The 15,195-nt window shown below is 42.3% G+C and overlaps 1 protein-coding gene and 1 long non-coding RNA gene across 2 annotated transcripts in view; both read left to right on the top strand.

Moving 5' to 3' along the window:
• LOC130138769 (uncharacterized) overlaps positions 1 to 13,920 on the top strand; it is a 45,744-nt gene extending 31,824 nt beyond the window's left edge. The window contains exon 2 of the long non-coding RNA XR_008817071.1: positions 13,851 to 13,920. This is a non-coding gene — a long non-coding RNA (uncharacterized LOC130138769). The remainder of the gene's footprint in view (positions 1 to 13,850) is intronic.
• On the top strand, positions 5,120 to 5,654 carry LOC130138768 (uncharacterized). Its single transcript, XM_056313826.1, has 2 exons — positions 5,120 to 5,263; positions 5,367 to 5,654. Exons 1-2 carry the CDS (start codon positions 5,125 to 5,127, stop codon positions 5,534 to 5,536), a joined length of 309 nt encoding a protein of 102 aa, XP_056169801.1. The 5' UTR covers positions 5,120 to 5,124; the 3' UTR covers positions 5,537 to 5,654.
• Positions 13,921 to 15,195: the final 1,275 nt, after the last annotated feature.

Genomic DNA, 15,195 nt, shown 5'->3' with positions numbered 1-15,195 from the left:
TCCCCTCTTCTTCTTCATCTATTTTTTCTTCTTCTTCTTGTTTTGAATGTTTCTCTTTTGTTATGAGCTTAATTTTTTCGTTACGATTTTTGTGCTTTTTTTTTCCCGAAATTTGGGGTAATATGTGACGAAGGATCTATAAATTTTTTTCATATGATTTTTGTGCAAGCTCTTGACGATATTTGTTGAGATTTATGGAATTAAAAAGTGATTTCTAATTGCTCATATGCTGAAGGGAGATTCAGTAAACAATACAGGAAGAGATGACATAAGCATGCTTCTTATGCCATCTCTCCCTGCATGGTTTTCCGACTCTCCCCTCTAGCATCTGGGCAATCTGAGACCACTTTTTTGTTCCATGTATCTCAACAAACATCTTTAATAACCTGCACAAAAATCAGAAGAAAAGATATACAGATCTTTTGTCACATATCACCTCCCAAATTTCGAAAAAAAAATGCTCAGAAACCCTAACAAGCAAATTAAGCTCACAGATAACAAAAGGAGAATATTCAAAACCAGAAGAAGAAGAAGAAGCAAGAAAAAAGAGGAATTTTTTGCAAGTCTTAACCTGTCTCTACTGGTCTTTGACGACCAAGGGTTCCTTGTCAACCTTGACATCCTCTCTCTCCCTTCTTCTTCCCCCTTCTTCTTCTCCGTGGTTTTAAGCAGTTTTGGAATTGCTGTGGCTCTTGAGCTGAGGGTCTCCATTCGATGATTGGGTTGGGATATTAAAATGTCTGCTGTTTGCTACTTTTTGTATGAAACCGAAGACTCTAATTCTCAGTGCTGATGAAACTACATGTATCCGTTATTCAAATTTTATTGATGGTTTTGGCTAATGTTCAGTTCAATGGGTAGAGATGTGAGTCACCATCACTGTCACCGTGATAAATGTGAATGTTAGTAGAGTGTTGTGACTGTTGAGACTGATTTTAGGGGAAGGGTCGTCTGCCTCCATTGTGGTCTTTATCCGGTGCTGCATTCATCCCAACCATCAATCCTTATTGAGATACAATGGAGGCACAGAGTGGGTTAAAGGGTCTTTCTCCGTTTTCAAATCTATGGCTTACTATAAGTAAAGCCTCGGGAGGGTTATCGTTTGCGGCCTTTTGATGTAGTGAACCTAGTGGCCCTAGTTGATCTAGGAAAAATGCATTGGGAGTCCATTTTTTATTTTCCATCTTAATCGATCTTTGCTGAGTATCTACATGATTTCTGAACGAAAACGTTTAATTCGTTACGAAATATTTAGTGCTTTGTCGTTAGCTATAATGTTTTGGTATTAGGCTTTGCTCCTCATTTTTTGCAATATGAACTGCAAAAGGACAGAAACTCTATTGAGAAGTTTATCCCGAGCCCTTTGTCGAGCCCAAATATGCCATGGCACTTTGCATGAGTTTCATTGTTGCGGTGTAGAAAGTTTTTGGCTGTTGAAACTTAGAAGAATCATGTCAAACTTCTTTGTAGTATTAGAAGTCACATCGTACGACCAAGAAAGAACATTTGGTTATATATAAAATGATATCGGTAGCCCATAAATTTTAGTCCCAATGTGCAATGTCATTTTTAAACTTTTTGACTTATTCAATTTGGTTCGTGAATTATTCTTTGATGTTCCATTTATCCCTTCAATTTGATCAAACATAAGAGGGAGAGTCTATCACATGTGTCTGTTTTCTCTCTATTTTTGCATAAAAGAGTTAACATTTATGAAACATTAGCTTTTGAAGACGTCCCCAATTTCGGAAAGAAATCCAGAATTCAATCCTCCTCTTTGGTTCTTTCCATATTGCAATATTTCTGTACTTCCTCAAATCTAATTACTCTTAAACACATTCCTCAAACCTATCCAATAACCCTCCACTTTCTTATTTAGGCCCCCGTTTGTTTTGCAGAAAATGAATAATTTGGAAACTATTTTCCTAAAATTGATCATTTATATTGCTTACAAAAATGAACAAATGAAACAAATCACAATATTTATGTACTTCCTCAATGCTAATTAGTCCTAAACACTGTCCCATTCATTCAAACCTATCCACTAACTCTCCACTTTCTCATTTGGGCTCCGTTTGTTTCGTGGAATGAATAATGGAAAATATTTTCGTAAATTATATTTTTATATTGCTTACAAAAATGAATGAATGAAAAAAATTTCATCAATCACCAAAATGCTTAGACATAAATTGTTGTCGATAGGAAAAACAATTTCATTGGCTAATTATTCAAGTGATACAAACGATTATTTTTAGGAAAACATTTTTCGAATAATTCATTTTCTGCGAAACAAACGGAGCCTTAAACGAAACTCTCGATCTTCTCCTTTTTTCTTTATGATCAAAACTTCTGGTGAAGTATCCTTTTTTAAATCAATGATCGGACAATGCAACTAAGACCATGTCTTTTTGTCCTAGTCCATCTCTCTGTCTTTGAAATGAATTTGATTGATATGCATTTGAAAGCTGCAAAAAACGTGAAAAATGTATGAATTATCCAAAAACTCTCTCGCTCTCATCTCATTAGCGCTAATGGTGGTAGAGATGGTCAATGTAAGTTCAAATAATTGCAGGTATAATGGTGGTAGAGATGGTCAATGTGAGTTCAAATAATTGCAGGTATAATGGTGGTAGAGTCTAATGCAGGGAGCAAATTATGGGCAAGAAAAAACATATTTTTAAAGGGGAAAAGGGGGGGAAATATCTTGATATCATGCTTCAAATGGATATATCATCTCTCTCTGCGTGGTTTTCCAACTCTTCCGTCTAGCATCTGAGCAAATGAAGTACTTCACTAGAAATTTTACTGGATGCGCGATGTTCTTTTTAAGCGGTTTTGGAACTGGTATGGCTTTTGAGCTCTGAGGGTCTCCATTCGATGATTAGGTTAGGATATTAAAATGTTTGTGCTTTTCGCTTGCTACTTTTTGTATGTAACCGAAGACTCTAATTCTCTCTGTTGTTGAAACTACATGTTGTATCCGCTATTGAAATTTTATTGATGGTTTTGGCTGATGTTCAGTTCAATGGCCGCCGATTGGGTAGAGATGTGAATCACCATCACTGTCACCGTGACAAATGTGGATGTTAGACTGTTGGAACGGTTGAGACTGATTTTAGGGGAAGGGTCCTCTGCCTCCATTGTGGTCTTTATCCGGTGCTATATTCATCCCAACCATCAATCCTTATCGAGATACAACGGAGGCACCGAGCGGGGTTAGAGGGTCCTCCTCCGTTTTCAAATCTATGGCTTACTATAACTAAAGCATCAGGAGGGTTATTGTTCGTGGCCTTTCGATGTAGTCCTGGTTGCCCGAGTTGATCTAGGAAAAATGCATTGGGAGTCTCCATTTTTTATTTTCCGTGTGAATCGATCTTTGATGGTAACTACATGATTTATGAATGAGAACATTTAATTCGTTACGAAATATTTAGTGCTTTGGCGTCAGCTATGACGTCATGGCATCAAGCTTTGCTCCTTATTTTTTGCAACATGAATCGCAAAAGGACAAAAACTCTGTTGAGAAGTTTTTCCCGATTTTAGCCCTTTGTCAAGAGCCAAAGATGCCACGAAAATGTTTAGATATAAATTGTTACCTAAAATGAATGAATGAAAGTTTTTGGCTGTTAAAACTTGAAAGAATCATATCAAACTTCTTTGCGGTATTAGAAGTAACATCGTGTGGCCAAGAAAAGAATATTTATCATATATAAAATGATATTGGTAGCCCATAAATTTCGGTCTCGATGTGCAATGTCATTCTTAAACTTTTGATTTGTTAAATTTGGTACTTGAACTATTCCTTGATGTTCAATGTATTCCTTTTATTTAATTTAACATAATCATCCCATGTGTCTCTTTTCTCTTTATTTTTTGCGCAAAAGAGTTAAACATTAATGACACATCAGCTCTTGAAGAGGTCCCTAATTTAGGAAAGATACTCAGCATTCAATCCTTCTGTTTGGTTCTTTTCATATTGCAATATTTATGTACTTCCTCAATGCTAATTAGTCTTAAACACTTTCCCGTTCCGTCAAACCTATCCAATAACCCTCTACTTTCTCATTTAGGCTTTGTTTGTTTCGCGAAAAATGAATAATTAGAAAAATTTACCTAAAATTTATTATTTATATTGCTTACAAAAATGAATGAATGAAACAAATTTTCATCATCCACGAAAATGTTTAGATATAAATTGTTATCGATATTGAAAACAATTTCAAAGGTTAATTATTTCAAGCCATGCAAACTACTATTTTTAGGAAAATATTTTCAGACTCATTCATTTTCTACGAAACAAACGGAGCCTTAAACGAAACTCTCAATCCTCTCCTCTGTTCTCTAGTATAAAAACTTCTTGCAAAATAGACGTTCCTTTTTTTAAATCAATGATCTGACAATGCAACTAAGATCATGTCTTTTTTGTCTTGGTCCATCAGTCTGTCTTTCAAATGAACTTGATTAGTATGCATTTGAAAGAGGCAAAAAACGTAAAATTGTATGAACTATTAAAAATCTCTCCATCTCGCGTTCATCTCATTATCACTTTCTCAAGCATTATACATTGATTCTATAAGGAATTTCGATTAATTATTTTGGACTAACTACTTCACATAATGATTTTTCTTCATGAGCTGTCGCCCAGTGGCCGGTAGGGGTGCCGGGCCTTGGCCTGCCAACAACCCTTGCCGGCCCTTAACAATAAAAAAAAAGATGTAAAGAAGAAAAATGAAAAAGAAAGAAAAGAAAAGAAAGGAAAAAATAAAATAAAATTCAAAAAATATTTTAAAATATTATTAAAATTATCCACATCAGCGCCGGCCGTGCCAAGTAGGATGGTCAGAGCCCATGTCAGCAATTTCTAAGCCAAAATTTGCAAGATGGATTCAATTGACAAAACGTAAAATGTTTATAACTCAATTGGCACAATTAAAAAGGATTTAGAACTGAATTGGAAAAATGGCAATAGGTTTAAAACTATTTAGACAATTTTGTCTCAGAAATTGGATCTACCAACATTACGCAAATTACCATCCTTGTACTTCATGCTCTTTCAAGTAATTATCCGTGTCGATTTGCGATAAGCGAATCAAGATCTTTGCTGTGGAAGAGATGGTGGTAGAGATGGAGGCCGAGGTGGATGTGGCGATTCTGGTTATGGTGGAAGAGATGGTGGAAGGGGAGTTTGGTCGTTTTCTGCTTCTGCTTCCAGCAGGCCAGACAAAGGTGGTGGTCGTGGCTATGGTTTCGAGTCACGTTATAGGTAATGTTGGCAGCAACTCTGTATGTTGGAAGTTTTTTTCTACATGATAAACTGCATTGGAAGATGATTGATGCTTAAGAGGTCTTCTCCTATATTGATACAGGTTTGGCAGTGGCCAAGATGGATATGAGAGAGCTAGAAGTCGCAGTCCCAAGGGATCGGGTGCCCGGGTTGATCGTGCTAGTAACTGGAGTCGTGACCGCAGCCGTAGCCCTCATAAATCTGAACATGACAGGACTCGTTCCCCAGTTCGCAGCTTCCACCAAGCAATGATGGAGAGAAGCCAATCTCATCGCCCAGGTGCATCTTCCTTCCACAGTGAGAAAACAAGAGAGAATTCACGGAGTCTGCGACGTGCAAGATCTCCTTCGCCCCGTGGGAAGGATAACGACGGAGGAATTTTGGGGGATCGCGTGGTGATGCTACATCGAAATGGGATGGAGGATGTGGTGGTGGGTCCCGCTCTTCTTACCTTGGGGAAGAAGAGGAAGGCATGATTCCTGTTTGACGGAGGCTGATAAGTGGACGATGGCAAATGAAGTACTTACGCTAGAAATTATACTAGATGCGATGTTCTTTTTAAGCGGTTTTGAGGTTTTGGAACGGCTGTGGCTTGAGCTTAGGTCTCCATTCGGTCATTGGGTGGGAATATTAAAATGTTGGAAAATACCACTAAAAACCTCAAACTATGTCATTTATGATAAATTTACCATGAACTTTTTTTGTGACACGAAAAATCCCAAACTATGTTACTTGTGACAAATTTACCCTGAACTTTTTTTTGTGACACGAAAAACCCTAAATTATGCCGCTTGTGACACATTTAGCTCGCAATACTTTGGCCCATGGGCATTTTCGTCTTTTTCCTTTTTCTATTTTTTTTCTTTTCGTCTCTCTTCCGGCAAGGCAGCCCTCGCTGGCGTTGGGCGAGGGTGGCCCTCTCCGGATCTGGCGAGGGCAGCCCTCGCCCGACTCAAGCAAGGGCGACCCTCATCGGCCCAGGCGAGGCCTACCCTCGCCTGCCCAGGCGAAGGCGACCCTTGCCCAATGCCGGCGAGGGTCGCCCTAGCCCGCCCAGGCGAGGGCAGCCCTCACCCGACTTGGGCTGTAACAGCCCGAATTTCGATGTAATTCCGGGATCAATAAAATTGACAATATTTCGCATTTCATTTTTGTAAGTCTCGCCCGGAGCTGATCACTCTTGGGATACTAACCAATGGGGTATGGCTAACTAGGAAACGGTACGTGGACCAGGGACTCGATAGTGAATGGGACACCGATCTCGAGATATGATGAGGGAATATTTTGGGCCAACGTGGGCCGATCTTAAGAAAGGTGATGGATTTGGTTTGGCCAAGGCCAACGATGTACAATCGGATCGCAGGTGATTCTGCAAGACCGAAAGTGCACGTGACCAACCAGTCCTGAACCTGAACCGAACGATCGCGACCTCTGGAACTAGTGATGATTTCTCATTCTCTCAATGATCGGGACCGTCGTAAGTCAAATAACCCTAGGTCGATACGCGTAGATCCTAAACAGCCGCCCGTTAGTGAGAGACCCTGAAATTGAAAGTTTAGCGAGTTTTGTTCACGGAATTGGGCCCTGATTTCGATGCCGATTTTCGAAGGCTTAAGAGACTATTTTTGGGAATCTGACGTCGTATTACGCTGGCCACACACGTTTGGAGTTAGTACGAGTAAAAATTAGAATTTCGGTCCGAGGGTGAAAAATTACGATTTTGCCCCTCGGGACGCCAGCGTTGCTTTTCGAGGACAAATGAGGTTATTTTTCGAGGCCGACGCCATTGTTGGGTGGCCACGCATACCAGGAGTAGTTATGGCCAAAAATTGGAATTTCAACAAAAATTGGAAAATAATATTATTTTATTCCCGAAACTTCGCAGTCGATTTTCGAGGGCTTAGAAAGTGAATTTCGCGAATCCGACGCCATATTATATTGGCCACGCACATATGGAACACATATGTACGAAAATTGGAATTTCGCCCCGGGATCGGAAAAATGACGATTTTGCCCCTTAGCTATTTTCGGGTCCGAATTTTTGGGAAAGTATTTGGGACAGTTAAAGATAATTATCAGCTGCATTATTGGCCCCATTTACCCTTTTGCCCCTCAATTATTTGGATAGGATTGTTTAGAAACCGTTAGATTATGGGTATTTTCGTCAAAACCGCCGGATTTGCGACACGTGTCGCCCTAGGCTGCTTTTTTTTACCAGGTCTGACCTTTATTGTAACAGTCTGAATTTTCGATCCTTTTCCCGGGATCTATGAAATGAATATTTTGGCCAATGCACTTGTAGTGAAATCTCACCCGGAAATGCGCATTCACGGGATGCTAACCTTAGGGGTATGGCTATTACGGGATTGAGTTCGCACGACCAAAGAACTCGACCTGGGTTCGATTTTCGACCATATGGATTGACGAGGGAATGTTTTGAGCCAACCGAGACCGGTCTATTTGATTGATCGTGTCCGAAGGGAACTAGCGAACAGACTCTCGCAATTATATGACAATCGAGGTCGCCTTGGCTCGAGCAAACTTAAACGTGATTTGACTTAGTATCGGTCACGGGTCAAGAGCGCGTAATCCCAATGAGCCACCCGTTAGCCTGAAATAAACTAAAGTCGCGATTATTCGATCTTAGTCATTTCTTGGAATTCGGGCCCGGGAATCGAGAATTTTGAAAGTGACAAGTTTGGATGGCCGATGACATTTTTGGCTTGGCCAACCTTGGGGCCAACCATTTCTGCAAAAAAATGGATTTCGGTTCGGGACCGGGAAAATTACGATTTTGCCCCTGTGGACACCGATGTTGGATTTTGAGGTCGTTTGAGGTTATTTTTCGAGGCTAGCGTCATTTTGGGGTGGCCACGCGCATTTGGAGTAGTTACGGCCAAAAATTGGAATTTTGGCTCGGAAGCGAAAAATAATATTATTTTATTCCCAGGACTTTGCAGTCAATTTTCGAGGGCTTGCGCGATGAATTTCGCGATTCCGACGCCATATTATGTTGGCCACGCACATATGGAACACGTATGTGCAAAAATTGAAATTTCGCCCCGGGACCGGAAAAATGACGACTTTGCCCCGGGCCCGTTTCAATTCCGAATTTTGGGAAATTATTTGGGATTATTATTATTGGTTTTTTCAGCTACATTATTGGGCCTTGGACAATTTTGCCCCTCAGTTATTGGATTGGGTTAAACCTAGACCGTCGGATCAAGGGCAAAATGGTCAAAGTGCGTAGGATCGCGACACGTGGCACTTGGGGCTGTCACATTTGACCAGCTGACTCTCTCTCTCTCTCTCTCTCTCTCTCCTCCCAGCCCCATTCGGCCAGACCACCCACAGCAGCCCCTTCTCCACGTTTTCCTCCTCCTCCTTTCTTTCTTCATTCTCTTCCTTAGCCATTTCCTCCCATTGTTGCTGCTGCTGCTGTTCCGCCCGTTTTAGCCACCCATTCAGCCCGTTCGTCTCGTCTTTCTTAGGTAAGTGACCTCCCCAAATGTCGCCCAGGACCTCGGGTATTGTTAGGCTTGTTTAGGGCTCGGTTTAGGGTGAATTTAGTGGCTGGTTTGCTCGGTGGTGTGTGTTGGCTGATTTCCAGTTAGGTTGCTGCTGCGTCGCTAGTTTTTGTTATTTTTACTGTGACTTATGCGGCCCGAATTTGAGGAAATGTTCTTCATAAAAGTTGTTCCCAACATGTTTAAGTATAACATATTTTAATTTGGGAATTTTTGGAAATCATTTGAGGCCATTCGGAAGCCCATCTTTGGACCGAAATAAAACTGCCCGATTTACTGTTCACCCGACCTTCTGGTCTGTTCGAATTTTTATAAATTTTTCCAGGCCTATTTGCAAAATACTTCCTTCACAAAAGTTGTTGGGGACATTTGTGGTTATAACATATAAAAATTTCAAAGCTTTTCAAGGTGATCTGGATGTTGAAATAAATGTATTTTGAGGACAAAACGGTCTGTTTGAGCGAACTGATTTTGGTCTGACTTCGAGAGACAAAAAGGCATGGTTACAGATTGAATCGGATTTTTTGTTCTTCATAATAAATGTTGATCAAGATGTTTTTTATGACATATCCAAAATTTAGAATTTTTGGAGTTCGTTTACTATTTATTTTGATGGGATTTCGGTCACTGTTTAGGGTTCAGTTTAGGGATTTTGTGACTGTTTTAAGGGCTGTTTGGGGCTGAATTGAGAGACTGGTTATTTGGTGGTTGTGGACTGATTTGGCGACGAAGATTTGAGGTATAGAAAGCTCGGGTAGGACCGTGATGTTGTGACTGGATTGGGGTTGAATTGTGCAATCGATCAGTGGGAATTATGCTATGAATTGAATTGTGTACGTGGTTGTGTGATTTGTGATCGTGGGCTGATTTGGATTGTGCTTGGGCCGAATGTGATGTGGTACCGTGCCGTGTGTATGTGGCCGTGAGGTGTAGGGGCGTGGTCGTGTGAATACGCATTGAATTCGCGTGCCAAGAGTGTGTGATTGGGTGGCGTGTTCGTGTGACGAGAATGTGAAATTGTGAAATGTGTGTGTGAGGTGTGTATGTTTGGCCGTGCGTTTGTTGGCCGTGTGTAAGTGTGGTTTGAGTGGAACGAGGATACGGAAATGTGGGATTGGTTGGAAAGGATCTGTCCTGAGGCGTGTACGTTTACGCGGGACGATGACGTCCCTGACGAGGTGACGATGCCAGGCCTGACGAGGTGTCGATACCTGACGTGGTCAGAAGACCATTGGCCTGATGCGTTTTACGCGGGCACGGTAGAAGGAAAGTGCGTGTAGGATTCCGTCCTGAGGCGTGTTCGTTTACGCGGGACGATGCCGTCCCTGACGAGGTGACAATGCCCGGCCCGACGGGGTGACGATGCCTGACGAGGTCAGAAGACCGTTGGCCTGATGCGTTTTACGCGGGCGCGGTAGGGGTGGAAAGGCTGAGAATGAGCAAGAATTGGCGGGACGAGTGAAATTAAGAAAGTGGCGTGTGGTGTGAGTTGGTGTGCGAGTGTGTTTGTATCGCGTGGTGTGATGCTCGATTATGGGATAAAAACTGCTAGGCATGGTATGGGACGTGCCCAAGTGGGTTTTGCTCTATAATCGGGGCACGCGCGAGGTGGTGATGTATTTCTGTGGCATACTGGCTGTGTGGTTGACTAACGTGCAGGGACGTGCGTGAGGAATTCCAGGTAGGGTCGCATGTGATTGTTAGTTTGGCTAATCATTGTGTGTTATGTGTGTTTTCGTCTGGCGGTACGTGAGTGCCTACGTGGGGTTTGGGGTTGTACACTTATTGAGATTCGTCTCACGGTTGCATAACCGCCACTTTCAGACCCCCAGCCTTAGACCCGGGAAGTTTGCCTCCTCTTTTTGGAAGTTCGAGGAACCGCCTTTGGTGCCTGGTGGAATTGCAGGTGAATGTCCGGAGGCTCAAACCCGAAGAATCAGAAGCAGAGCGGAAGGGCGACCAGTAGGCTTTCCCTAGGATATTTTAGGGGTTGTGTAAATCGGGTTGACCCATAGGGAAGTTAAGTTAACCAGACCTTGATCTTTTGTTAAAACGGTGGCGGAGTATGTTCGTGCCTCGTATTTATGTCTGTAATATGATGTTTGTATGTTTGGTGCTGTATGAAGATGTTGTTGTTTAATTGTTGTGGTGTTCTACCCCGTTGTCGTCATCTTTTTGTCTGGGGTTTTTATATCTGCTTCCGCATGTGGCTCTGATGTTTGGATTGGGTCGGCGACATTCCTGGGACGTCGCATCATTTCGACTGGAGCAGGGGATGTCGCGAGCTCGTAGGGGTTCGGGGCGTGACATTTATCTCTCTCTTCACTCACCCTCACGCCAGAACTCCCCGAGAACAGCAGCCCCTTCAGTTTTCTCCCCAATTTTTCTCTCTTTTCCTCTCTTGTTTGGCTCGCCGGAGCTCGTCGCCGGCCACCGGAGCGCCGCCGCTGGCCACCGTGCCTCCCCATCGACCACCACAGCCCCCAGCCTCAATCTTGCCCCCGTCCGACCCCTTTCTCTCTCCCTTTCTCTCTCTTTCTCCCCTCTTTTTCTCTTTCCCGTCCGAGCAAAAGGGCCGCGGAGCTTCGCCGGGCTCGACCGTCTGCTCCGTCACCACCCGGCCGTCGTGCCTCGCCGTACAACGTCGGGGGGGGCACCTGTCCGTACAGTGTCCGTATAGAAGTACTGTAGCAGTCTGTACAGAAGTACTGTTCATCCCGTCCGTACGGGGTCACTGTTCACGCCGTCGCCGGGAATTCCGCCGCCGGTTTCACTGTTCATCAGTGATCGGCCGCCGTTCCCCTTCGTCGTGACCTCGGATTAAGTGAGTAAAATTCCTAAACCCGGATTAGGACTGATAGTGCGTTTTTCTGGACTGGTTTAGGTATTATCGGTGCATTTTTGGACTGGCTTAGGTAATATCAGTGTATATTTCAGACTGGGATGAGGACTGATTGGTGGAAATTATTATTGGGAAAATTTAGTGGATTAATGAGAATTATTTGGGGAGATTAATTGGATTAAAAGACCAATTTAGGAGCCCATTGGAAAACTACCGGGTATGTCCGGGTTGACTGGTTGTACGTAATTTGTACTTAATTGTGATTGACTTCGTACTGCCATGTCACATGTCGTGTGGTTGAATTATGTGGAGTGCGATTGGCCAATGATTGGTTTGAAATTAATTGTTGATTTATGATTCGCACGTTAGGCCACACGGTATTAATTGGGTCAATTGAGCACGTGTTGTGATATTGAGTATTTGAATTATATTGGCGCTCGTGGTGCATTGCATTGCATAACATGGACACGCATTGTGTATGCCAAGAGTGAGGCATGTGATGAAATTGTGCGAGAATGCGTGCCTGCCATGAGTATGTGATCACCTAAAATACCCCGAAGCGTCATACGCTGGGTTCAGATAATAATGAGTTGTGTGATCACCTAAGGACCTTCGGGTCATGACCTTCGGGTCGATACCATCCTCATGCACTTTAAAGCAGGACGATGCCCGGTACGTTCGGAAGACGACCATCCTCATGCACTTTGAAGTAGGCTCTGGTTCGTAAGGAGATCAGTGTTGCGCCTCGTGCACTTTGAAGCAGGCTAGAGACACTGGGCCAGATCGGTTGCTGCGCCTCATGCACTTTGAAGCAGGCTAGACGCACCGGGCCGTGAATGTTGTTGACTCGAGTTGTCGTAATAATTAATAAATTGGGCGATTGCCAGTGTGGGCCAGTGGGCCGGGAAATGCACGTGACATATCGACGACACTTACATGCATGAACATGCGTGGACTGGCATGCGAGTGTGTGAGACTCGGTGCATGAGCATGTGATTGGCGTACGTGTGACTAGGTGTGCCACGTATGTGCCGTGATTATTATATATTGAACTGTCTAACCTGCAGGGTCAGAGAACTATTTGATTATTGTTGTGTTATTGTTTTAAGTATTTGTTTCCGGTCAGAAGATTGCATGCTAGCCTAGCCTAGGTTTGGGGGTTGAACTTACTAAGATTCGTCTCACGGTTGTGTAAACCGAAACTTTTCGAGACCCCCAAAATAGGATGCCGAGGTCACCACCTCTTTTTGGAATACCACATTTTATCCAATGGTCGCCGAGCATGCCACCGGGGGACGGAGCGAACGGAGAAGTGGCTATTTGGTTATTCCTAACTGTTGGTGTTTCCTTTTTTGTTGTAGCGATTATTGTAAAAAGGTTTTCTATAGTAATATAAAGTGTACATATTTTTAGTAGCGATTGATTGTTGTCGTGCTATCCATTGTTTTATTATTACTATTGTCAGGGTTTGTTTATTTCTTCCGCTTGTGCTTGTTCTCTGTTGGGCGTTGGGTCGGTGACGTTTCCTGGGACGTCGCACCATAATCGACCGGAGGTGGGATGTTGCGTTCCAGTGGTGTACGGGGCGTGACATGGGCGAGGGCGACCCTCGCCCGACACCGACGAGGGTCGTCCTCGCCAGATGTCGGCGAGGGCAGCCCTCGCCAGATCCAGCGAGGGCAGCCCTCACCCAGCGCCGGCGAGGGCCGCCTTCGCCGGCTTCCCTCCGCCATTTTCTTTTCTTCTCTCTTCCCTCCGCCATGGCCGGCGGAGGGAAGAGAGAAGAAAAGAAAAAAGAAAAAAAAAACAGAAAAAGGAAACAGACGAAAATGTCCATGGGCCAAAGTATTGTGGGGTAAATATGTCACAAGTGGCATAGTTTGAGATTTTTTGTGTTACAAAAAAAGTTCAGGGTAAATTTATCATAGTGGCATAGTTTAGAATTTTTCGTGTCACAAAAAAAAATTTAGGATAAATTTGTCACAAGTGACATAATTTGGGATTTTTGGTAGTATTTTCCCACTCTTCTTACCTTGGGGAAGAAGAGGAAGGCATGATTCCTGTTTGACGGAGGCTGATAAGTGGACGACGGCAAATGAACGACGGCAAATGAAGTACTTACGCTAGAAATTATACTAGATGCGATGTTCTTTTTAAGCGGTTTTGAGGTTTTGGAACGGCTGTGGCTTGAGCTGAGGTCTCCATTCGATCATTGGGTGGGAATATTAAAATGTTTGTGATTGCCGTTTGCTACTTTTTGTACGAAACCGATGACTCTAATTCTCAGTGTTGCAGAAACTACATGTGGCATCAGTTATTGAAATTTTATTAAAGGGATTTTTTGCCTCTCCATTGCGGTCTTTTTTCTGGTGCTACGTTCATCCCAAATATCAGTTCTTATTTAGATAAAATGGAGGCACCGAGCGGGGTAGAGGGTCTTTCTCCGCTTTTCAATTTATGAATTACGATAACTAAAGCCTCCGAAAAGTTATCTCGTTCTCGACCTTTTTATTTAGCAAACTTGGCAGCCCTATCTGATTTAGAAAAATAAAGTATTGAGGGTCCTTCAATTTTTCTTTTCCATATGAATTAATATTTGCCAAGTATTCACGTGATTTCTGAACCATAACGTTTAATCAGTTACGAAATATTTAGTGTTTTGTCGTTTGCTATGATGTCATGGCATCGGGCTTTGTTCCTTATTTTTTGCAACATGAACCGCAAAGGGACAGGAACTTTGTTGAGGAGTTTATCCCGATTTTAGCCCTCTGTCGAACGCCAAATATGCCATGGCACTTTGCATGAGTTTCATCGTTGCGGTGCAAAAAAGTTTTTGGCCATTGAAACTTGGAAGAATCATGGCAAACTTCTTTGCGGTATTAAAAGTCGCATCGTACGACCAAGAAAAGAAAAGAACATTTGTCATAGATAAAATGATATTGGTAACCCATAAATTTCGATAAAAATGTGCAATGTCATTTTTACAATTTTGACTTGTTTAATTTGGTAGTTGAACTATTCTTCTGTATTCCTTGAATTTGATCAAACATGAGAGGGGGAAGTCATCCCATGTGTCTCTTTTCTCTCGATTTTTGCATAAAAGAGTTAAACATTAATGGCACGTTAGCTTTTGAAGAGGCCCCTAATTTCGGAAAGAAATCCCGCGTTCAATCCTCCTATTTGGTTCTTTTCATATTGCAATATTTATGTACTTCCTAGATGTTAATTAGTCTTACACACTTTCCCGTTCTATCAAACCTATTCAGTAATCATTCACTTTCTCATTTAAGCTCCGTTTGTTTCACAAAAAAATGAATAATGGAAAGTATTTTTCAAAAATTGATCATTTATATTGCTTACAAAAATGAATGAATGAAAAAAATTTCACCATTTATGAAAATGCTTAGAAATAAATTGTTGTCGATAATGAAAACAATTTCAATGACTAATTATTTCAAGCGACAAAAACGATTTCTTTTAAGAAAATATTTTCCGAATCATTTATTTTCTACGAAACAAACGGAGCCTTAAACAAAATTATC

This window comes from Syzygium oleosum, unplaced genomic scaffold (assembly GCF_021117445.2).
Source record: "Syzygium oleosum isolate NSW1041296 unplaced genomic scaffold, Sole_v2.1 Sole_v2.08, whole genome shotgun sequence".
NCBI lineage: Eukaryota > Viridiplantae > Streptophyta > Magnoliopsida > Myrtales > Myrtaceae > Syzygium > Syzygium oleosum.
The sequence above is the reverse complement of the archived record's forward strand: the minus strand, read 5'-3'. Positions and strand labels throughout refer to the sequence as shown.